Below are 22,553 nucleotides of genomic sequence, written 5' to 3'. Positions count from 1 at the left end.
TCAATTCGATATTCTGTCTTTACCTATGCCAATTGACTACCTACAGCCGATACCCCGACGGGTCTGACTACAGCAGTGAAGCCATCGCTATCAGCGACAGAACCAGTCCAACCAAACTATGACCAAGCTTGACACCAGCCGAATTATCCTCTCCATTGCCGTTTCCACCACCCGCACTCTCCTCCTTCTCCCAATCACTCTCATTCCACTTCGCAAAGCTCAACTCCGGATCCAATCTCGGCCTAAGATCAAAATCCGCCGCCGTAGCCTTCCTCTCACTAACGGTCCCATTCCAGCAATGCCTCTCAAAGCACTCCTCACACTGTCTCGGCATCTCAATATCCAATCTTCTCAACGAGCCCTTAATCGCCGCACAAGCCAAGCAAGCAGGCCAATTCTCATCAACACTACCGTTACCGTACGTAGCGACCTGGAAGGCGTTCTCAAGCGCAATGTCGACTTGATTCGGTGTGAATTGGGTTTGTGTGTAAGAGTAGTTGGTGTACCCTGTCCATGGGGCGTTGGGCAGCCAGAGGAGGAGGGGCGTGGAAGATGAGGCGTTGCAGCCGAAGAATGTTGGTTGGAAGGAGAGGTTTTGGGCGACAATGGTGTTTACGTCAGGGATTTTGGGGAAGGGGATGTTGCCTTGGGATGCGGTGACGGCGGTGTCTGAGATGTCAGCTAAGATCATGCTAGGAGAAGAGGGGACTTACTGATGAGGTTTGTTCCGTTGACCCAAGAGTTGGGCGCATCAGATGAAGCTTCGTAAACAATGATCAAATCAAGCTTACGCTCAGGAATGATCAGCGGACGAAGAGGATTACTCTCAAGCGTAAGACTTCCGTCGACCTAAACAATCAGCATCATCCAAAACCTCGTCAGACTTACTCACCAAAAGAAGCTCCGAAACACCTTTCATATCCTCATTATAATCCTCAAACGGATTCGGATACGTCGCCCACAACGACTCATTGAACGTCAGATCAAAATACATCGCCGTCTCATTCACAAGCTGAACAAGCGGATTATCATACTGATCCCTCGGAACAGGAACGTCGTTTATATCCGGATTGACCTTCTGTCTCTTCTCCAACCATCTCTTCGCAAACACCGGAATTCCATAAAACGAATCAATGAACCACGCCGTAAACGCATTAGCAGTCGTCCCCTGCATGAGCGTAAGTTTATCAAAGCCTTGCACGCATTCACTCTTATTCTGCGGTTTGCCCTGCGTCATAGAAGTTCCTAGGAACTTGGTCTGGATGAACGCCTGCACGCGGCCGCCGACCCAACTTCCAAACTCAAAGGGTGTGACTTCATATGCTGTGAGATTGAAGCGTGTGGATTTGTTGAAGCCCGGATACATGAGTTTTCCAATCTCGGGGGATTTCCCGGGGATTACTTCTGCAAAGCACACAATTGGCATTGGAGCGTCGCCGAGAGAAAAGGCAGTGTTTTTGGAGACGATGTCGGAGTAGTTGCTGTATACTTTATCCTCAGGGAGCCAAGTTCCCCAGAATTGACCGAATGTGTCGGCGACGGAGACGGGGAAGCCGGATTCGTCTTTTGCGCCCATGTTTTCGAATATGCTGGTGAAGAAGGCTGTTTGGTTGCCGTCTGGACCTGTTGCGTAGTCGAGGGAGAAGTTGGAGGCTTTTTTGACACCCTCTGTTGTGGTGAAATTGTTTGCGGCGCTGGGATGTTAATGGTGATTGGGATGGTGGTGGAGGAGACTTACAGAAGGGATACGGTGACAGCGCCTCCGCCGGATAGACCGGTGATGTATGAGAAGAGCTGCGTCAAGCCGCCTGTTCTAGCGGCTCTTGCGATAGCAGATCGGGCATCAAAGGCTTGCCAGACACCTAAGCCACCAAGACCAGACTGCGTGCCTCCACCGGAGACAGAAAGTCCAACGATGGGAACATCGTCAGTCTTGAGCTTGTTTATATAGTTTGTGATGTTGAAGTTGGAAATGTTGGCGAGTTTGAGGTAGTCTTCGAGGTTCGGAATCATCTGCTTAGCGCGTTGTTCACGCCAAGATGATTCTTCATCAGATAAGCCCTGGGAGAGTTAGATATGGTATAGAGGGGAGATAGGGAGGTAGGGTACGTCTTTTGCGCTACGGATCTTGAAGGACGAGGGACATGTCGTGTAGACTGGAGCGTACGGATCAGCGCCACTTTGCGCGAGGGTGAAACCCAAGAATGCAGTGAGAAGTAATAAATCGCGATACATCTTGCAACCCTTTTCAACTGTTGAAGATCTGCGATAATAAGAGAAATAACATGAAGGATGGGCAACGGCAGCTGTCTGTCTTAACATCCCCAGGATGGACATTCCCATGCCGATACCCGACCAAGCTATCTTAGCTCATGTCAGCGCAAATTTCCACCACCAAACTCAATGGCTTATTCCAGCCAACCCCATCCCCAGATTCCACGACTACTTAATTACTCGCCCCTCGGGACCGAATGCGAACGAGGCTTGGCGAAGGAATGCAAGCCGAAGTAATTCGGTTTCCGTGCGAAAATGAGGAGTGAGTTTCGACTACTGTAGCTAGAAAAGCCCAACACTCAAATGATAACTTTTATCTATTCCCTCTATGGTAATTCATTCTAAGCGCCGCTTAGATCTAGATTTCCCCGCATCTAGATCTCGCGCCCGTTTTTCGTAACAATCATCATTCCCGGCTGGAATCTTATCTAAGCCATGTCTTAACCTATGCCTTCCAATTTTTGCTGAACCGCGCGATGAGGAGGACCAAGACACCTGCGAGCATTGAGAAGCCGGTGACTTTGACTAGTTAGTGGAGAGTAAAGGACGTGGAGAGATGTACTTACTAACGGTGAAGGCCCAGCCTACGCCGATGCTGTCAATCATTGGGACGACGCCGCCAACGCTCATTGCGCCAAAACTATACTGTACAACGTATTTTCCTGTGATGACTGCTGTTCTATGTGCTGGCCGAACCTCTGAAGAGTATTAGTTGAGTTTCTTTGTCAAGTTCATTGACGTACCAGCTGCGTATGTATTCAGCCCACTAAACGACGCCATGAGTCCAAAACCTTCAATAAACGCGCTGATAATCGGCAACGCCATACCACCCAGTCTATGATAGACACTCCACCCATAAAGCAGTGTTCCAAGAGGAAGAATAATGAGAACACTGACTAGACTGCTGTTCAAGCGATCTTCAGGGATTCTCTGCCCGTTCCGCTTTCGCATGTATCGCTTGACGACAACATCAGAGACTTTACCGCCGACGGTACTTCCAACGAGAAATCCAGCGCCAGGAGCCAGGTAGAAGAGACCGCTGGAGAGAGGGGATGTGAGGTTGAAGCGAGGGTTAATGACGCGGCGGATGGAGGAGAGGATGGCGTATTGGTTGAAGCCGAGGAGACCACAGGCGATGTTCTGATATGTTGGTGTTGGACTTGTTTAATTGGGAGGAATACATACAGCGAGGATGACCTTGGGATATTTGAATTGGCAGAATACGTGCATCGGATTGAAGGTCCGAAAAATTTCCTTAGCTGTTCGGGGTCGTGTCGTCTCAGCCAACTTGGGACTCTCAACTTCACTCGCTTTCGGGATGAATAACAAGGAGAGAATGAGACCAAAGAGACACATTCCAGCTTCAACGCCATAGATGACTCGCCAGCTGGTGAATGTCGCGATGATACTGCCGAGAAGAGGTGCTGTGATCTTAGTACCATCTCATGACAGAGGCTCGGAAGACTTACCGATTGAATTGAACGATACGCAACTCCCCAGAAAGAACCCAACAGCAGTCCCTCGAGAAGTCTAATTCATGTTAGCAACAAACCCAGAACTGACAAAGAATACTTACAGGATCAAAAATGTCCGCCAGAATAGTCTGCCCAGCCACCAAAAAGAACGGCCCCGTATTCCCTCCCAGAATCCAAAGCGCCGCAAAACCAGCTAAATTCGGTACAGTCGCACATCCAATCGCACAAACGCACAGCACCGCATTCGCAGCAAGGTACGCAGACCTGCGTCCAATAATCGTACTAACAGGTAGCCATATCAGCCCCGATAACGCCTGAGCTACAAAAACACCAGCATTGATGGTCGTTATGGTTGTTACGGGTATGTTGAGGTCGGATGCTACTTCGATGGTCGCGGGCATTATGGCCGTGCTCCAGAATGTCATGGGGAGGGGCATCCAACATACTACGAAGAGGATGACCCATTTTCGCCAGGAGGGGATTTGAGCGACGTCGTCGTCTATTGCAGATATTGGGGGTAGTGGTGATTCTGGAGAAGATGTGAGGGCTGGCTTTGGTTCTGCCATGGTGTAAACGAATGGATTATAACGAGGTAAGAAATACAGAAAAATTGGAAAACGGATGTCCAGCTAATCCATTGAAACTGTAGTACAAATAGTTACTAGAAAGAGTTTTCTTCACCTTCTTAATCAGGTATTTAAAACATCCCAATTCCTTGCATCTTGGCTCACAATAGTGGACCTATGACTTTCTCACAGCGGTGTCGGACGCATTTCGTCTCTGCCCGTCTTATTTCCACTCACCTCTTTCGGCGGGAACTACAAAAACCACCGAAAAGCATACTTTTCTGCCGAGGTAAGTGATGAGTCAGCACGGGAAAGACAAAATTCTCGCCGATTTTAGTCGGTGTCATTGAACCGAACCTACTTCTGTATTTTTGGGGAGTCACACGACACAGTTCGGTATTGCAGATCTTGCCGGTACTTCGGTTATCCAATCAGGAATATATCGGGTGGGTAGTTGGTTAAGACTGTGTTGCTCGGCCTGCAAGATCACCTGTTTAAGAGCAAGGTTTGAGACAATGGCTGAGAATCAGAGTGACTCGGATAAGGAGGATGTTGGGTCTTCGACTGTTACGCCATTGAGCCCCGGAAAGCGACAGCGCAAGACCAAATCTACAGCGTAAGACCCTTTCACTTCTGTAGAATGGATTTCAGATCTGACCAATTGATTCAGATGTCGGCGATGTCATGCCAGAAAAGTTAAATGCTCAGGCGGTCAACCCTGCGAAAACTGCCGTCAAGCAAGTAAAGGCGCCGAATGTTCATACCCCCGAAAGAACCGTCTCGTCAAAGTGAGCCAACAGTACGTTTCCCCTCCCTTTACCATCTATCCCCCCTGTTCAACAATTGCCCAGATACATTGACGATCTCATCGCCGAGAACCAGCGTCTTCGTCAAGATGACGCCAAACCTCGGCCTGAGCCCTCCATCCCCGACGTCTCAAGCACCGAGACCTCATCCCTCCAAGGAACCCTCCTCGAAGAACGGCCCTGGTTCTTCGACATGAACGTTCTTCACACCCCCGTCCTCATCGGCGAAGCCTCCGACGCTGCGTTCGCAACACGCTTTAGACAAGCTATTTCTGAACCGGGACATAGTCACATACCCCGTGTGAACTACGCACCGGATGAGAGGTTGCTTGCGCTTTCGGATCAGGATTGTCCGTGGCCTATACCCTCTAGGGCAAGGCTGCTTGTTAATGTGGCGTTGAAGTATGTTAGTAGGACTTACTATATCGTGAGGAAGAGTCAGATCCTGGAGGGGCTGGAGCAGACGATACTTAATCCGCATTCGGCGGATTCGCTTTTGAGGAGTAAACTTTGGGTTTTGTTTGCGATTGGGGAGATGTACTCTACGAGGACGGCGGCCAAGGATAGGAACTTTCCGGGTATGGCGTATTTTGCGAGGGCGACTCGTATTCTTCGCATTATTAGCGAGAGACCTCGCATTGATGCCATTGAGATACGTCTTCTTCTGGTAAGTCTCTCACATATTTATGAGGATCATCTGACAATCTAGTCTTTCTACTCCCTCGCTCTTAACCGTCGATATACAGCGTACGCCCTAGCCGGCTCATCAGTCCGTCTCTCCGTCGTAATGGGTCTTCACCTCAACGTCCCCGAGTCCCAGCTCCGCGACGCTGGCGCCCGCGAACACAGAAACCGCGTATGGTGGACTGCTTACAGTTTTGATCGCATGTGGGCTTCTCGTCTTGGTCATCCCGTCGCCATTCAAGACGACGACATCGAAGTCGATCTCCCCACTGATCCAGTCCTAGACACTCCTTCAGATGACTTTGCCGACTCATCGTATTTCATCGCGGGTCTGAGACTCGCGAGATTGGCAGCAAAGGTGATTAACGCGATTTACACAAGGAGACCACAGCAGAAAACACTCTCGCAGAGGGTCCAGGAGGCGTTGAGGGATCTGAGGGCTTTTGTGGAGGAGTTGCCGCCGCATCTTCACATTGAACCGACTGATGCACCTGAACCGAGTCCGAAGCCTTTGTCACTGCACTTGTACTTTAACCAAGTCGCCATAACTGCAACTCGTCCTATTCTTCTACATGTTCTTAGAACCCACGTCTCAGCATGGGACACTCAGCCTCGCACGGAGCCTCAAATCCCCGTATCAGCCATGACGCTCTCCGAAGCATGTATCCGCTGTGCACGCCACTCGTGCCGCCTCCTAATCGACTGCTGGATCGATGGTTCTTTTGCAACATTCGATTACTTCTACACACAATACCTCTTCTCATCCGCCACAGTCCTCGCCATCTCAAGCCTAATCGACGGGAAAGAATGTCGCAGTGACAAAGAGCAATTCGAGTCAGCAGCGCAATTTCTGCACCAGTTGAAAGAGAATGGTAATTTTGCAGCGGAGGAGTTTTGTCGACATGTTGATGCTATGAAGGTTTGTATGAGGGCGCTTGAGGCGAGACGGGGACAATATGTAGTGCAGGACACGGGGTTGTTGGGGTTGGATGTGTTGAACCCTACGGCGGGTATGGCGTTGTCGGAGCCGTCGTTGCAGGAGTTGCTGTCGCAGCCGGTTTTGGATTTGCAGTTTATTGATGCGTCGATGTATCATGATGGGGCGCAGGGGCTGTATTGGCCTGATATTAGTCCTGAGAGTTGGAGTGCGAGCGGATGGACGCCAGGGGGCTAGGACTTGAGGATGTAAGACTTGATTGGCTAGTATTGAACAATCTTTGATCGTGTCTTTCCATCTTTTTTTTCATGCTTCTCAAAGAATTATATGTCGTGAAGTATGTCAAAGCTTCTAAAGGTGGCTTAGTACGAATACTGTTCTGTAGATGCAGACTGTAGTCTACGATATGCCCGTGAATTAATGTAAACCAGCTCAATTGCCTAGACAGTAACATGAACCGAACCTTTCAATATTTCACAAAGGGTCGAGTTCCGTGTTTCCCCCCCACCGAGTAGTATTGTCAGCATCGTCTGTCCATACGAACTGTATGTTTGACTGTCGCCTATAAGGTTGTCCATATGAACAGTGTCAAGACTTGCCATCAATCCCTGCCACCAATCAACTCTCCAATGCTCTCAAACAACTCACAGCGCATGAATCATGAACACCCTTTCTTGTTTACCATCTCTGCCACTGCAAGGTCTTTGTTCAACTGGACTCTCACCTCGTTCAATCTGTTCTGGCAGTCCCTTTCAGCTGGCAACTCCCCATTGAACAGGACTGCGAGTCACAATGGAAAAGCCAGAAAATGGCTGTTGTTCCCACTGGCAATGGTATTGTTTTCTACCACTGTCAAATGCTATTCCTCTCCAGTATCCCAATAAATAGTTCCCTTCTTCTGTTGATCCAGTTCTCTTCTTTCCTCCTCACCAACCTGACAACATCTCGACCTTGGTCTTCACATCAACTCACAACACTTAGCAAGAACTATCAACCTTCACTCATACTCCAAAACAACCTCACAATCATCCCTCTCACTATAGACAATATGTCTTCTCTCTCTACTGCCTACCCTACCGATGGCGAGGTCATCGACATCGGTGGCTCTTCCATCAACCTCACTTTTGTTGACGATCAACTTCCCAAGGCCTTCCTTGGCAAGGGTGACTTCCCCAAGGAGATCGCCTACACTTCCGGAATGGAGAAGTGGAATTCCATCGCTGATAAGTCTTACCAGACTTCTGACGAGATGACTATCATCAAGGCCACCGCCAAGCAGGTTGTTCAGGAACTCAAGTCCGGTACTCACATCATCGATCTCGGTGCCGCCAACTCAAAGAAGTTTGAGCCCTACGTTCACGAATTCATCGCCCAGGGCAAGGAGTGTGTCTATGTCGCTCTCGACCTGTCCCATGCCTCGCTTGTTGAGCACATTGCTAAGGCTAAGTCAACCTTCCCTGGTGTCAAGTGCATTGGTCTCTATGGTTCTTTTGAACAGGGAGACGTTTATTTCAAGCAGACCCGCCCTACTGCTCGTCTCTTCCTGTCTCTCGGAAGTATCTTCTACAACGCTCCCGACTACATGGCCAAGGATCGTTGCATCGAGTTCAAGGGCCACATGACCCCCGTCGACCGTCTCATCGTCGGCCAAGATGGACCTACTGGCGCCGAAGCGAGCCAAACTCATGCCGCATACAAAACTGTCGAGTATAACGCTTTTTTCACGACTTATCTCCAGGGCCTTCAGGACCACGCTGGCATTGTTGGTGCTAACCCCAAGACCGCTTGGGTCGTTGAAAGCAAGCTCAACAAGGCGATGCATTATTTTGATGTGACTGCGACTCACAACATGACTTGTACTAAGTTTGGAATCGAGGTCGCCGCGGGTACAACTTTCAAGATGTTTAAATCTTGGAAGCGGTACGAGGGAGAGATTCACCAGCTGACCAACGAGGTCGGTCTCAAGATTGAGACTCTCGGCAAGGCTGACAATTCCGGAATGCGTCAGTATCTCATCAAGGCTGCTGAGAACTAAGTCCAATACATAACTGGCATCTCACCATCTTCCCTATGTCTTTGGCTTTTTCGGAGTTGGGTAAAAGCTGTCTGAGCTGGGAATGCCAGACTGAGTGCGCGAGTAGACGGAAAAGTCCCCCACTCATGGTTGTTTTTGCTTTTGTTGTTGTTTACCTCTTGACTTGATACAGTCTTGGGAAGAGAATGTCTGAGCTAAGATGCCGGACTACCAGTGACAGAGATCCTGGGAATTGCGATACACAGGACGGAATAGACTAGACATCTAGATTAGGAATCCATTGGTCTTCTGTCAACTCTTTTGCATTTTTAAAGTGATGTTAATACTGTCGTGTTGCTTGGTACCGCTCATATTGCTTAGTTAAGTGATGTTGATACTGACTTGAGTGTTGTGTTATGGCCTTAGTACGTATAAACGCAGCTCAGATGGGAGACTGTTCATTGTTTCTGTGTAGTCTAACTGATTCCCTCTACTATCCTACACTATACTGCCGACTCCTCTTTCTACCTTGAGATCTTTCATCCCTTCAAAATCTGTGAACTAACATTCTTACAGCTCGCCATTCTCAAAGTCGTCCTCATCCTCCTCCTCGACATACTCCTCCAATCTCTCCTTCAACTCCTCAACACTAATCTCACCTTCCATCTCAGAAGGATGCTCACCCTTTCTATGAGGCGGAATAGGAATAGTCTTGGGAACCTGAATTACACCATTCTTACCAACAGCATCGTTAAATCCGATAACATTATGCCCATTCAGCACAATAGTAGTCCAACTCTTAAAAGTATGAACATCAACACCAACACTCCTTTCAAGAAGCGTTGGAAGCTCAATATGGAAATCATCGCCATGACCATAAAGCTTCTTCGACACCTTCTCGTCGCCGTAGTACACCTCATCACTGTACAGAGTGATGTTGGGGACGATTTGATACTTGAGAAGGGCCTTGAGATATTTCTTGCCTGTCTCGGTGTTGAAGAGGAAGGCGTTTGCACGGGGACCGAGACGGCGCCATGCGTCGTTAGAGGGGGCAAAGACGGTGCTGCCGACCATGGGGATGTTGTGGATGTACTTGACGAAGTCGGTCTTTTCGAATGCGAGGAGAAGAGTTGAGAATTGGGCGGGGAAGAGGCTGATTTCCTTGCCGATGAAGGGAGGAGGGACGAGGATCCTGTTGACGGCGTGGATGATGCCATTCTTGGTTTTCTACGATGGTCAGTGGAGATCAATCAATCTAGTGGGGTTTACTTACAAAGTTGACTGCAATGACCTTGCTGTACAGATTAACCCTCACCCCAGAGAATCCAACGCTCGTGCGAAGACGTTGAGGCTTATCACCAAGCAGAGGCTCCTTCAGCGTCGTAGGAATAGTATGCGTGAACAAGATTCGCGACGCAGGATACTCCCCGATACCAAGATGGTAGTTGAGAACAGCCTCAACAAACTCATCACTAGGCTTATCCTTATGATGATGAGGAATATGCTCAAATGCCTCATCAGTAGGAACGAAAAGCGTGTAGTTCGCATCAGTGCTGTTAAGCAGCTTTCCAAACTTCTCATGCTTCTGCACAAGCTTAAAGAACTTCTTGGTGTAGTTGCTCTTGGCGATGAGTTCATAAGTGGTATGATCCGTAAAGTCACCGCCTGTTCGGCCAAAGATATCCGCAGACTCGTCGTCTACATCATCCTCAGGGAAATAAGCTTCTTCATCTTGGAGTCTGTTGTGGATTGCGGCTGTGAACTCCGTAGAGAGCTGCTCAGTCGCTTCATCAAGAGTCTTGCGGAAGCGAGTAGGGATGTCTTCAAGCGTCTGCTTCAGATCGTCCTTCCAGGTATTGAACGCATCCAAACCCTCAGGAATGACAAAAGCTGAAGTGGCCGTAGCCAAAGTAAGAGTCAAAAGAGACCTCATGACGAATCGATATCAATGAAAAGCAGAAATGACAATGTCAAGCCACTCCAACGTCCTTATCAAGATGAGAAACGGTCAATGATGCTCAGACTTTATATCGAGCTCACGTCTATGACGGGACTAATGTTGGCGTCATCAGCTATTTTACCCCGCATGGGATGTAAGAAAAGATGACGTGAGCTTTCACGCTAAATATGTCTCATCCTTTTTGTCACCGTCTACACTCGGCTTCTTCGGTGTTTGTGGTCTGACGTGAGGCAAGGGTGTTGCGAAACGCAAATAATTGGGCTAGTCGTAAACGTAGCTATTTCATTGGTGAGATGACGCGTTGAGCATGTCGCCTTTTGGTGGATTGATGATGTGTACGCGTACAACGTCGTAGCCGTTTAGCACGTATTACCTGAGCACGTTTCATCGTATACGCGGAAACTTGAGGCATCTAAATTACATAAGAATATCCTCAGTTGTTGACTGCATTTAACTACCGGCGACATTCTCCTGATCAGCCTTGCCAGCTTCATCAACAGGATCCAAGTTTCCCTTTGACGGCCCCATCACACAAATACCCTCTCGTGAGAATCGACTTCCGTGAACAGGACAGTCGAAGCTCTTCTCGGTAGTGTTCCAGCACACGACGCCTTTCATATGGGGACACAAAGCGCTGTACTGCTTCACGTTGCCATCTTCGTCTTTGTACACCGCGATGGGCTTTGATCCGGCCTAAAACACATTAGCTTGTGCACGTACAACAACAACAAAGAGACGTTACCTTGTTCAATACTCCGCCCATTCCGCGACCGAGATCTTCAATGTCTGTGATGTCCGATTGTAGGAAGCGCTTGTACTGCGCATTGATCTGTACATCGTGGGCGATCATGCTAGGGAGCGACTTGACCATTGATGCGATGCGCTTGGGAGAGTAGACATCCGCCCATGGGTTCTTGATGCCGTCGATTTCATCTGCGATCAATCGCCCAGCCAACACTCCATGCGTCAAACCATCGCCTGAATCACCTGTGATGATGTAAATGTGATCGTTGCCCTGGTTCTTACCAACAAACTGCATGAAATCAACAGGCTCAAAGATCTGTCCACTCCATCGATAGTCAACAGACTTGACCTGTGAAAACCTCTCACGCGTCCACTTCTCAAGCTCTCCAAACTCAGTAGTCGTATCTTCCTGACCGACTTTATGATCACATCCCCCAACAACAAGATAGTCATACTCATCATCACAGGCCGTCAGTCGAATGTACTTATACTCTTCCGCCTGATCATACAAAAGACAATCCTCAATAGCGCCCTTGGGTACACGCGCAGCGATGCAGTACGACCGCATAAACTCCATCTGAGCGATGACGCTGAGTTTCTGGAGGGGAATGCAGGTTGCTTCGACGGCGTTGCTGCACTTGACGGTCTGGCCATCTGCTGTTGAGACGGTGACGGATTTGTTGCCGATGCCGAGAATCTCAATGCCTTTTTCTTCAACGGACATTACGCGTGTTTGGTCGAAGCAGCGGAAGTTAGGCTGGGCTTTGAGCCATTTGAGGACGCCGTTGAGGTACTTTGTTGGATGGAATGTTGCTTGGTCTTTGACGATGAGACCGCCGCGCTGGTCGATTGCTCCATCCCAGCCACGAACAGTCAACGATTCCTTTACAGCATTAGCCAAACTTCTGGGCTGAGAGTGTTGGGGAGACTTACATCGAATCTAGCGTCTATGCCAAACTTTCGCTGAGCTGCCTCCTCTTTGCGAAGCTCATTCATCTCATCCTCATGCTCTTTCGCTTGCTCTGTAGAATACTGAGAAACTTCATAAGCCGGAAGCTTGCGATACTCGCACTCAATACCAAGCATCTTGGAGATCTCTCCTACGCGATCTCTTCCCCAGGCGTGACTTTCAGCAGCTATTCTGGCGCCTTCGTCGCCGTGCTTCTTGGAAATCTCAGTATACCCGTCGTCAAGATCATTGGTCAAATGGCCACTGGTCCGACCTGTCTCTCCAGAGAGTACCTGACGAGCTTCCAGTAGGACGACTTCGCACCCGCGAGTGACGAGCTCGTAAGCAGTAGAAATACCGCCGATGCCAGCACCGATGACGCAGACGTCAGCCTCGATGTCTTGGTTCAACTTGGAGAACTATGGGCGGTTAGAGACGGGGTCTTGATGAACCCAAACTGAATCTGTCGCGCCCGAGGTATGGAAGAACTGTTGCGACTTGGCGGATGCCATGGTGGATTGATACGCTTTGAAGGATAGCTGGACTGTACAGCGGCGTGAGATGCGAGAGACTCGGAGTGATGCTGAGGCTAGTGAGAAGAGCATCCTCGGAGGTATGGGTGAAGACGAATCTGTGAGAGGGCTAGAGCGAGCTCAGGTGTATATCATTTCGATGCAGGAATCGGAATAGATGAATCGTACATACAAGTCATGGACGAAGTAAATAGACTTGATTGGCAATCGAGATTGACTCAGCTGCAAGTATGCAACTCGTTCCATTAATTGCCGTAGCTTGTATTACACCGCCTCAGTTTGCACATCACGAAGTCGTCACTATTTCCATTACAATTCCCATGCATGCGATTCGGTAGCAGTCTGCGGAGCAAACGGTCCGACAGCGCATCATTGAAGCTGAAATGCGAACACTGTGACGTTGACATGTCTTGGCTGTCATGTCAACGTCAGAATGATGACCATGACCACGTCGCAGCCAGAGCCCAGACTCTCTCAACCTGTAACGTAGAATGGACAGATAGGTTCATATTTAATTGGTTGCTGTCGTAGCAATAGTATTATGCAATACACGGCAATGAGTATAGTTCGAATATATTTTACTTGGTGTTCTTTACCTGTTCATCCCAAGCCTTTATTAAACTCTCAATCATATAGCTATAGTATCAGAACTTTCATCATAACCCCATATCTCGTCGAGACGTGAGTTCCAATGGTCAATTAATCACTATCACAATGTATGAAAAGGCTACCCAATTGGTCGCAGTGACTTATGACAACGAGCCTTCTTTTACTGTAGGACCTGCATCACAAGGTGTCGAGCATGCACTCATAATGCAGAATAGTCAAAGGGATAACATTATGGTCTTGGAAGACATAAAACAATGAGCTTTTCGATCAATATAGGGTTGTAGTGTGAAGCTCAACTGTTCGAGTCAGGCTATGGTAGGAATGGGAACTACAAACCACAGAGATAATAAGCACGTTGCTCCTGTGACATCTCATCTTACTAGCATCAATTGTGACCTTAACATGAAACCGGATCAAGCGCACTCCTACGGTTACCGTCTTACGCTGAATCAGTGCTACCACATCGGACGCCCTCCTTTCTAAGAAAACCTAGCTCACGATGCGACGGTTCGAAGCTTTGAGCACGCGTGGATTAAAACACATTATTAGACACCATAAAAGGAAGACGAGGACATTTCGTTGGTTTCTGACAGCCTAGTGATTCATGCAGTTAGGTAAGGTAGCAAGGAGCGCAAGTCGTCTCTCCATGATTGATGAAGCTTATGACGTCTCAACGAGAAAAGTCAATCCAACACAATGGAAAGTCTGAATCAAGTTCAGGTTTTGGAAGGCCATATTCGCGTAGATCCATGACCCAAGTCACTCCACGAACGGATATGTTATGACACCGCTTGGACATGAGATACGGCTACGCTGTACGGCTATGGCAAGCAGACCACCAAGAGCAAGAGCTGTCTCAACTCTTGGGCGAATCCTGATTATGGTGAATCTGTTACCTGCGTGAGACCCCAAATCTTGTAGCCAGCAGACAGGCTAGATGTGCATGCCAAGGGGGGCCAGGTGATCAATCGTAAGCTCCCAAGTCAAAGCTCAAGCAGCCCAGGGCAAAGTGTACAAAGACAGAGGTTAGAGACAGGAAAGAAACTATGAATTTGGTAAGCAAACTACTAAGGAAAGTACTATCTAGCACACAGAGGAACGAATACATGAAACCAGCAATACATCTTCTAACCACCAGATTACCAACCCCAAATACGAGCTCCTCTCAGTCATCAGACAGACACCCAGTCGCTGTCATCGCCATCGTCCCCATTCTTGGGCTTGCTGCCAGCATCGTTGCCATCGCCGTTATCACCTTCATCAACAATGCCGCCATTGTCGCTGTTGTTACCACCATCCACACCTTCAGCATCATTGCGACGAAGGACTGCACCGCGTCCTTTAGCTGCCTTCCAAAAGGGGTGGTGGACCGCTCGTGAGGCGCTGCGCGTGGTTTCATCGCGTTCGCACTTCACCGTCTGAACCCTCGCCTTGCGTTTACCCTTAGAGGTAGACTTGTTCATCTCCGCACACCGCTCTATCTGGTCGGCAGTGACTTTGGTGCATGCACCTGAAAGGTCAAGCCCCATCGAAGTAGTAGAGCGTCCTTCCTCGCCTCCCGGAGCGGTGATCTCATCCTCAGTAATGATGACCGCATTGCCATTCATGAAGATCTCGTGGAGACGGTCGAGAGCTGGTTGGATGTTCACGAAGCGGTCGTTGATGTCGGCAGCGGATGAACCGAAAGTGAGGTCACCGGACGTGCGACGAGCCCTCTTTGCTGAGCGAGCTTGATCAGACGATCGGGTGAGTCTGGCGGTTCGGACAGGAGGTTTGGTAGCAGTTGAATTGGCCGAACAAGAAGCGGCTGAGCTGGACGGCGGAACAGCGGTGGGCATGGGACTGGGCAGGGTAGACGATGGTTTCGCATCGTCGTCGCTACTGCAGTCGATTACTAGAGACTTGCGCCCCGTATGAGTGGCGCGGGGACTGAACACGGGATCATCGGGACTAGAAGAAGGTGCCGGAAGGGTCCCAGAGCTACCAGCGTGCGCATAATTAGACCTCGCACTTGAAGCTGCCGCAGGACTGGAAAAGAGGTTCCTGAGAGCCTCCGCTGTTCGAGGATCTCCGAGGCTCTGCTGGAGTAGTTGAAGTACCTGTCCCATAGGGACCGGAGGTGTAGCTGATGGAGCAGATGAACTGGGGATTGCAGCGGGAATTGCAGCAACAGCTGGAAGTACTCTGGGTGCAGCGGCTGCCTCGACTACAGCAACTGCGGCTCTTGCCGATGCCAGGTCTATCACGACCGGGTTGTTGATGCCGTGAATACTCAGCAGCCATTCCTCAGCAGCCTCACGAGATGGAAACTTCTTGACTATGTTCAAGGTCAGTAATATACAAGCATACATCCATATTGGGGGTTACTTACATAATGCTCCAGGATAGCGCCGTGTCAGCATAGAGCATATGGGCCAAATTGTGGTTATACCCTTGAGGATCCCGTCGCCGATGGCGTACCAGCGCTCGTCAACGACTTTGCTTTGTTGCGCCATGCTCAGTCAATGGCTGGGAAAGGGACTAGGAATGATTGGGTAATCAAGATGATGATGGAGGCTGATTAAATTGGTGTGGATGGTAAAGAACCTGAGTGGTTGGCGGGCAATGTGCTCTTTTGTAGCCATGACCGAGCGAAGTCAATCCCTTTTCGCCATACTTATGAGTGCGCTCGACAAAGAACCTTTGTTTAAAATGGCCTGATAGAGGAGAGAACAACGACAACACCGCGAGACGAAAAAAAAGTAAACATCATCCGAGGTCTCCGTTGGCTGAGTGATGTTACCATATCTTTCTTAGCAACGAGTACTTCGTATTGTTGGCATCATCGAGCCTGGATCGCCCGCTTCGTGATTGGAGCGTTGACCCATGAGGAGCCTCTTGGCGTTGCCTCCCCCTATCTGTTGTCTCCTCCTGTCGATCTTGTTGAGCGGAGAGACAAGGTTGTCGACTCCTTACTAGGTGGGTAGTGAGGAGTTGGGAATCAATTTCAAATTAATCAAATAAAGGTAATAACTAGTGATGAAACCCTTTAATCAAAGAGGTTCGATCAGCAAGAGCGGGTTGCTCCTATTTGCCAGACCTCGTAAGATCCCATTCAGCCCCACCTGGATTGCCTCCGTTGTAATCCGCCTACGGAGTAGTCAGGAGTGATAAGTGATTGCTGAATTGCTTTTTATGTTTATGTCAGGGCCTTTTGTGTCGCTTTGTCTTTTCTTCTATTGACCGCCAGTTTTAGGGCCAATCGCATCTTTTTGAGATATTGTTGCCCAACCATTCTCTACCGCCTTTCACCAAATTCACCGTCAATACCCCTGATCTGGTAATGATATTTACTTACGCTATCAGTTTTGGCGCTTTCGAGCGACGAATCCTGCCCGCTGTATGCCGTGGTAGTATTCCGTAATTAAGGGGATATTTCCTTATACGGAAATCTACTTTTATTTACGCCTATTACTAGGATTTCAAGCCAGGTACGAGGTCCATTGCTTCTAGACGCCCGTTATATTCAGCCCGCGTGACAAGTCATATTAGGTTAACGACTGTGTTGCTAGGCTGGGCACTAAAATTATTAAGAACGCGGCTGGTAACTCTCGGCTTAGCGGCTGTGACTTGTCGTGTTTATAGGGCTTTTATCTTAGGTAATACTTACATTTCTCTTAACTTTTATAATATACCAGTCTTATATTGCTTTTTAAATATAAAAGTATATTATTTATAGTAAGTTAAGTTAAAATTAAGTATTTCCTTATATAAATATTAATTTATAAATAAAAAGTAATATTATAAATATTAATATAATTATAATATATTATATAATTTATATATAATTTAAAAGAAATTATATAATTATTAAAAAGAATAAGTTTTATAAATACTTAATTAATATTAATTAATTAATTTATAATTTTAATAATATCTTTTTTAATTATTTTTAGCTTTTTATAAAGCTATTAATTTTTAACCTTTTTTATTAAATATTTAGCTTTCTATAAGCTTAGTTAGCTTTTAACCTTTTAAATAAAGGCTTAAACAGTAAATATTCTTATTATACTACTTACTCTTATAGTCTATTTATACCAAAGACATTCTTCATCAGCCTCTGTGTTCTTTCCATCCTCTATTGTCATCCTTCTCATCACTACTAGACAATCTAGTATTCTTTTCAACTCCATTCTCTCGTCATGTCGTCAGACCCCATTCGATCGGCCCTCAACGGGAATGATAGCTGCATCTCACCAGCTACAAACCTTCAACCTGACTCCGAAGAGTATAGGAAGGTTGAGGCCATGATGCAAAGAGTGATGCAATTCATGTGTGACGAGTTCCGCACCATGAATGACCGCATTTCTGAGCTCAGAACCGAGGTCGGCGCAATCAGCGAGGGCAAAACAATGTCAGCTCTTGAAAGCATCAATGAGCGCTTGAGCCATCTCAATGACATCAATGCACGCTTCAATGAGACCGGCATGCTTGATCACGGGGACGTCAAGGCTCTTGACATCTTCGATGGGCGACTCCTCAGCATCGAAGAGGACATCAAATTTCTCAAGCACTCCATCCAAGGCACCACCGACGAGTCTGATGACTCCATCAAGTGCTATCTCGGCAAGATTGAAGAGCGTCTTATCAACCTGGAAGGCAACCTGCATCGCCTGGAGGATCGGATGTTCGCCAACCTTGACGGTGCAATTGATGACGAAACGGGCTTTATCACGGTCGTGATGGACCCTGTTGACTTCCAAAAGCTGGACGCGATGAGCCCAACTGAGATAGCGCAGAAGCTTCGCGAAAAGGGCTCGGGCTGGAAAATTGAAAGTATCAAGCTGAGGCGTCCAAAGACAGCAGATCAGCAATCCCAAGTCCTCATCAATTTCCTGACTCGGGACTCAGAGCAGTACATGCGACAGCACATTTCGGAGATGAGTGAGCTGTTCGGTCTTGAGCACGGTGTCTTTTGCCTTTCCCCGGTCTATACCATGCACGTCGAGCATCTGGTGCCGCACTTGGCCAAAAATGGGATGCAGCATAAAGACTTGGAAGAAGCCCTTCTGAAGTCACTTGGTGTAAAGGACCTCAAAGCGAAGGTTACCTACGATCGCATGCTCCTCAAAACCACGTCCTTCGATCTTGTCAACAGACTTTGCTTGACAGGCGTGAACATAATGGGCCATTACTACGACGTTAAGTAAGGTTACCCTTTCGTATTTGATCATTACAAGAGCTGACTGTCCGAACTAGACCCTTTTGCGTCCAAGGTACGCCGCTGTTCTGCTACCGATGCTGGAAGACAGGCCACTTCAAGGAGGATTGCACCGTCAGTGTCATGCTGTGCGGGCGATGTTCTGGTGCCCATGATACAAGGGGCTGCAAGGCGCCGGCTCGCTGCTGCAACTGCAAAGGCCCTCATCCCACCTGGTCTCCGGAGTGCAAAACCGTTCTGTCGATGGAAGAGCACCGGAACTCGGCTTGGTATCGACAGCTCGCGCCTCACTGGGCTAAGAACTTGAACAAGACCGGAAAGCCTATTCTTCCAACGGTTACCAAGACTAAAACGCAGAAGGCCAGTCCTGCCGGAAGCTCGCCTGCTACGTCTGCTGGACAAAGTGGTGCATCTTCCCCCAAGGCGGCCGAGAAACGATCGGTCGGTAGGCCGAAAGCGCTGCCTACCAAGGAGCCTGGACAGCAGACACTCGGCCAATTCTTAAAGACTCCCAGTAACAGGGCATCTCCGGCCCCTCCCAACGATCCTTCTTCTGCTCCAGATGCCGACATGGCCGGTATGGATACTGCCTCTCCTCAACCCATTCAGGGCACAGGAAGTGCAAACTCTGCCACTCCATCATCAACAGCCGGTGTGACTAGGTCTTCTGTCAGTGACGTCGACAGCTCTCTTGCGGCCATGGATATCGACACAGCTAGCACGGCTGACAACGAGGCCGCTGAAATCCAGGCTCTCCAGCCCGAGTCATCGGAGGTCAGCAGCACTACCCAGAGCCAGGGCAACACAAAGGTTGGCAAAGAGGGAGACAACAAGAACAACAATAAGAATAACAACAAGAGCAACAACAAGAGCAACAACAAGAATAATAATAAGAACAAAAATAATAATAAAAATAACAAGAACAAGAACAAGAACAATAATAGCGCTACTAATAGGAAGAAGACACAGACATCAAACGCCCCCAACAGTACGCCCTCTTCGGGATCCGGTTCCTCTCAATCACAAGTCAGCAATAAGCCCAGCGGTGCAAACAAAAAGAAAAGGTTCTCCTACAAGGACTATCTAGCGTGGAAGAAAACGCAGGAACAGGCAGCTGACGCAACCAACGATCCTCCTGCTCCTCTCATCAGCGCTCCTGAAATTACGCCTTCCAACACGCCTCCTGATTCTGCTATGAGTCTCAACAACATCTCACAACCGATGTCTCTCTCCGACAACCACGATGGGCCACTGAGTCTCCTCCACCCTGAGATGACTTCACAGGCAATATCTATTCCCGGCAAGCGTGAAGGGCCACAGGGTCGGCCACCCCCGCAGAAGAGAAGGAAGCCGTCGAGCAGTATGGATAATGGAGGTGACACCAGGGACGTAGTGGTGAAGGAAAGTGCAACCAATGCACAGCCATGATTTCATTTTTGTCGTACACAGTTTCGGGCTTGCTTTGTATCCTCGGGGCATCAATCTAGTTACTCATGCCAGCATCGGCGTGACCCCTCAGTAGTAGAACTTAAAGATAGTCTTTTAATTGCTTCTATTTAACTTTATATTACGCTTTGATTATTCTAGTGTCTTTATATTATAAGTATCTAAGCTATAGGAGTAATTATATACAAGACCTTGATGCTGACATGCTGTCATGCTAGGCGAGGCAAATACCTCTGCCTTGCTTGACCCTTCGGTTTTATTCTTACTATGCCTATTCTTACTATACTTCTCCTTAAAGCTAGCTTTAATGCTAAAAGATGAAATTTTCTTTTAATAGAAGAGGTTTTCTTTAATCTTTATAAAGGGGATTTTATAACTATCTTCTAAGGGGGCCTATAGCTAGGTTTTACTCTTAGTAAGCCTTTAAAGACTCTTTTAAGGCCCTTTTTAAGTAAAGAGTAACTTAATTTATTACTTATAGCTTTAAAAATACTTTTAAATTAGTTATTAACTTTAAAGGTCTAAAATTGCTTATACTTAGTAATGTTAGAGACTTGACGGGGGAATCTCACTCACTCATGGGGCGCGGCGTGATCGGCAATTTCGATAGGCGCTAGTCCCACTCGTATGGGAAGATAGGGGTTATTGCCAAGGCCGCTGAGACCAACGACATAATACACCGAACCAGGTTGTATTTTGCCATTTCCTGAACATCCCCGTTTTTAGTGCATCTGGCTAATCAGTCAACGCTCCAAGTTGAGCAGCTTCGTAATCCTACTCCTAGTTCCATTATGACCTATCACTCTCTCAACAATTTGTAACCCCTTAATCTCCCAGGCTGTCATATCTCAACTCATAAGCCCCCTATTTCATCAAGTCCATCACCGACATTTGTGTAGCTGACCAATAGATTGGCATGCTCAACGCAGAGTTTCTTTTTCGTACCCAATTGATGCCTGATTCAACGATCACAATCTCGCAAGACAGGGCTTTTCCAGGTAGAGATTAACGGGCTGTTGCTCTCGCATCGTATGATTATTCAATAAGCGACATTACAATCGGCAAGACCACCATCAGTGTCTCAGGAAAGAGGAAATTATTGAGAAACTGCGCAATAAAAGTAATGTTTAAGTATCTGCATTTCTGACACTTCCATCCCAACCCACATCTCATTCTTTACCTTCGGCGTTTCTCTCTCTGTGAAACCACCAATCCAATCATACCCTTTTCAATTTGAAGCATTCTTTCACATCTCATTCAACTACAGCGTCTATCTTTACTCTATCAATTCATCCTCATTCTCATTCTAGCACAGGGCCAACTCACAGCCTGTAATTATCGGTCCTGGTGGTCAGCCTTGACATTGCGCAAGCTCACCAGGAACGATGAGAAAGTCTCAGCGGCGTCAGAGGCGTTTGAAGGAGGAGGAGTTTCTGGCCCGCCGTCAGCTGATCATCGATCAGGCAAACTTCAAAGGCTCTCTGCAACGCACAAGAGACTGTCTCGCGTACCAGCGTGATGGGCGTAACGGCGGGACAGCTGACATCATATGCGGATGCGACCCGTCTCCCCGGACCCCATTTCGGAGTACTCACGACTACTACCTCAGCATGAGCCCATCTAGGGCCCTGCTTGAGAGTGGTAACCCTGATGATCCGAATCGCGAACGGAAACCGCCTGACAAGAAGACCACCAAGAACAACAACAAGAAAAATAGCAAGAAAAGCAATGACGATGACAAGGATGACAAAGAGCCAGTGCGGTTCAGTCGTGTCTTCTTCTACATCCACAAGTCAATCCCGAGGAGTCGATGGAATGTTGAGTATCATGAAGGACGCAATAAAGACATGGTGGCAACCCTTCATTTAACTACGGCAGACGGCCCGCTTGCGATACACTCCGTGTATAACGTCAATCAGGACGACATGAAAATTGACATCGAGCTCTTGGGTGAGCAGACAACCCGCGAACGACGGAATATTGTTATGGGAGACTTCAACCTACACAACATATTATGGAGTGGTCCTTCGTTACTCAACCCGTCTCGGGACACTCCAGCTGGCAGGCTATTAGCACACGAGATGATTACGAAGCGCAACATGGTACTCTTGACGAAGGAAGGCACCATCACATATACCAGGGGCAAAGGAGATGACGACGAACATCGTTCATGCATCGACCTCACCTTCGTTAGTGACTGTCTGCGCTCTCAAGTTACTCACTGGGGTGTCCTCTCAGATAATCCCTGGGATGGAAGTGACCATCGTCCTATCAGGACAGTGTTTGATATCACGCCATACAGAGACGACACAGAGAAGTTTCTGCACAACAAGGTCAAACCTTCAGTGTTTGCCGC

General features: G+C 48.1%; 8 protein-coding genes across 8 annotated transcripts; 3 read left to right on the top strand and 5 right to left on the bottom strand.

Moving 5' to 3' along the window:
* Nucleotides 1-67: 67 nt before the first annotated feature.
* On the bottom strand, nt 68-2,013 carry J7337_008993 (uncharacterized protein; the record flags this gene model as incomplete). Its single annotated transcript, XM_044826596.1, has 4 exons — nt 68-669; nt 714-849; nt 893-1,694; nt 1,739-2,013. The coding sequence occupies 4 exons, from the start codon at nt 2,011-2,013 to the stop codon at nt 68-70; spliced, it is 1,815 nt and encodes a 604-aa protein (XP_044679513.1).
* Nucleotides 2,014-2,719: 706 nt separating this feature from the next.
* On the bottom strand, nt 2,720-3,504 carry J7337_008992 (uncharacterized protein; the record flags this gene model as incomplete). Its single annotated transcript, XM_044826595.1, has 4 exons — nt 2,720-2,793; nt 2,841-2,972; nt 3,018-3,414; nt 3,460-3,504. The coding sequence occupies 4 exons, from the start codon at nt 3,502-3,504 to the stop codon at nt 2,720-2,722; spliced, it is 648 nt and encodes a 215-aa protein (XP_044679512.1).
* A 1,326-nt stretch (nt 3,505-4,830) lies between these two features.
* Nucleotides 4,831-6,979, top strand: J7337_008991 (uncharacterized protein; the record flags this gene model as incomplete). Its single annotated transcript, XM_044826594.1, has 4 exons — nt 4,831-4,931; nt 5,167-5,523; nt 5,671-5,788; nt 5,831-6,979. The coding sequence occupies 4 exons, from the start codon at nt 4,831-4,833 to the stop codon at nt 6,977-6,979; spliced, it is 1,725 nt and encodes a 574-aa protein (XP_044679511.1).
* A 571-nt stretch (nt 6,980-7,550) lies between these two features.
* J7337_008990 (uncharacterized protein) lies at nt 7,551-8,777 on the top strand (the record flags this gene model as incomplete). Its single annotated transcript, XM_044826593.1, has 2 exons — nt 7,551-7,575; nt 7,786-8,777. The coding sequence occupies 2 exons, from the start codon at nt 7,551-7,553 to the stop codon at nt 8,775-8,777; spliced, it is 1,017 nt and encodes a 338-aa protein (XP_044679510.1).
* Nucleotides 8,778-9,326: 549 nt separating this feature from the next.
* J7337_008989 (uncharacterized protein) lies at nt 9,327-10,689 on the bottom strand (the record flags this gene model as incomplete). The annotated part of the gene is made up of 2 exons (XM_044826592.1): nt 9,327-9,983; nt 10,030-10,689. The coding sequence occupies 2 exons, from the start codon at nt 10,687-10,689 to the stop codon at nt 9,327-9,329; spliced, it is 1,317 nt and encodes a 438-aa protein (XP_044679509.1).
* A 477-nt stretch (nt 10,690-11,166) lies between these two features.
* On the bottom strand, nt 11,167-12,921 carry J7337_008988 (uncharacterized protein; the record flags this gene model as incomplete). The annotated part of the gene is made up of 4 exons (XM_044826591.1): nt 11,167-11,409; nt 11,459-12,343; nt 12,394-12,828; nt 12,868-12,921. The coding sequence occupies 4 exons, from the start codon at nt 12,919-12,921 to the stop codon at nt 11,167-11,169; spliced, it is 1,617 nt and encodes a 538-aa protein (XP_044679508.1).
* Nucleotides 12,922-14,723: 1,802 nt separating this feature from the next.
* Nucleotides 14,724-16,046, bottom strand: J7337_008987 (uncharacterized protein; the record flags this gene model as incomplete). The annotated part of the gene is made up of 2 exons (XM_044826590.1): nt 14,724-15,868; nt 15,983-16,046. The coding sequence occupies 2 exons, from the start codon at nt 16,044-16,046 to the stop codon at nt 14,724-14,726; spliced, it is 1,209 nt and encodes a 402-aa protein (XP_044679507.1).
* Nucleotides 16,047-17,732: 1,686 nt separating this feature from the next.
* J7337_008986 (uncharacterized protein) lies at nt 17,733-20,179 on the top strand (the record flags this gene model as incomplete). The annotated part of the gene is made up of 2 exons (XM_044826589.1): nt 17,733-18,736; nt 18,790-20,179. 2 exons carry the CDS (start codon nt 17,733-17,735, stop codon nt 20,177-20,179), a joined length of 2,394 nt encoding a protein of 797 aa, XP_044679506.1.
* Between the last annotated feature and the right edge of the window lie 2,374 nt (nt 20,180-22,553).

The sequence above is a fragment of the Fusarium musae genome, chromosome 6 (assembly GCF_019915245.1).
Source record: "Fusarium musae strain F31 chromosome 6, whole genome shotgun sequence".
Classification (NCBI taxonomy): Eukaryota; Fungi; Ascomycota; class Sordariomycetes; order Hypocreales; family Nectriaceae; genus Fusarium; species Fusarium musae.
This window is presented reverse-complemented; position numbering and strand designations above follow the sequence as displayed.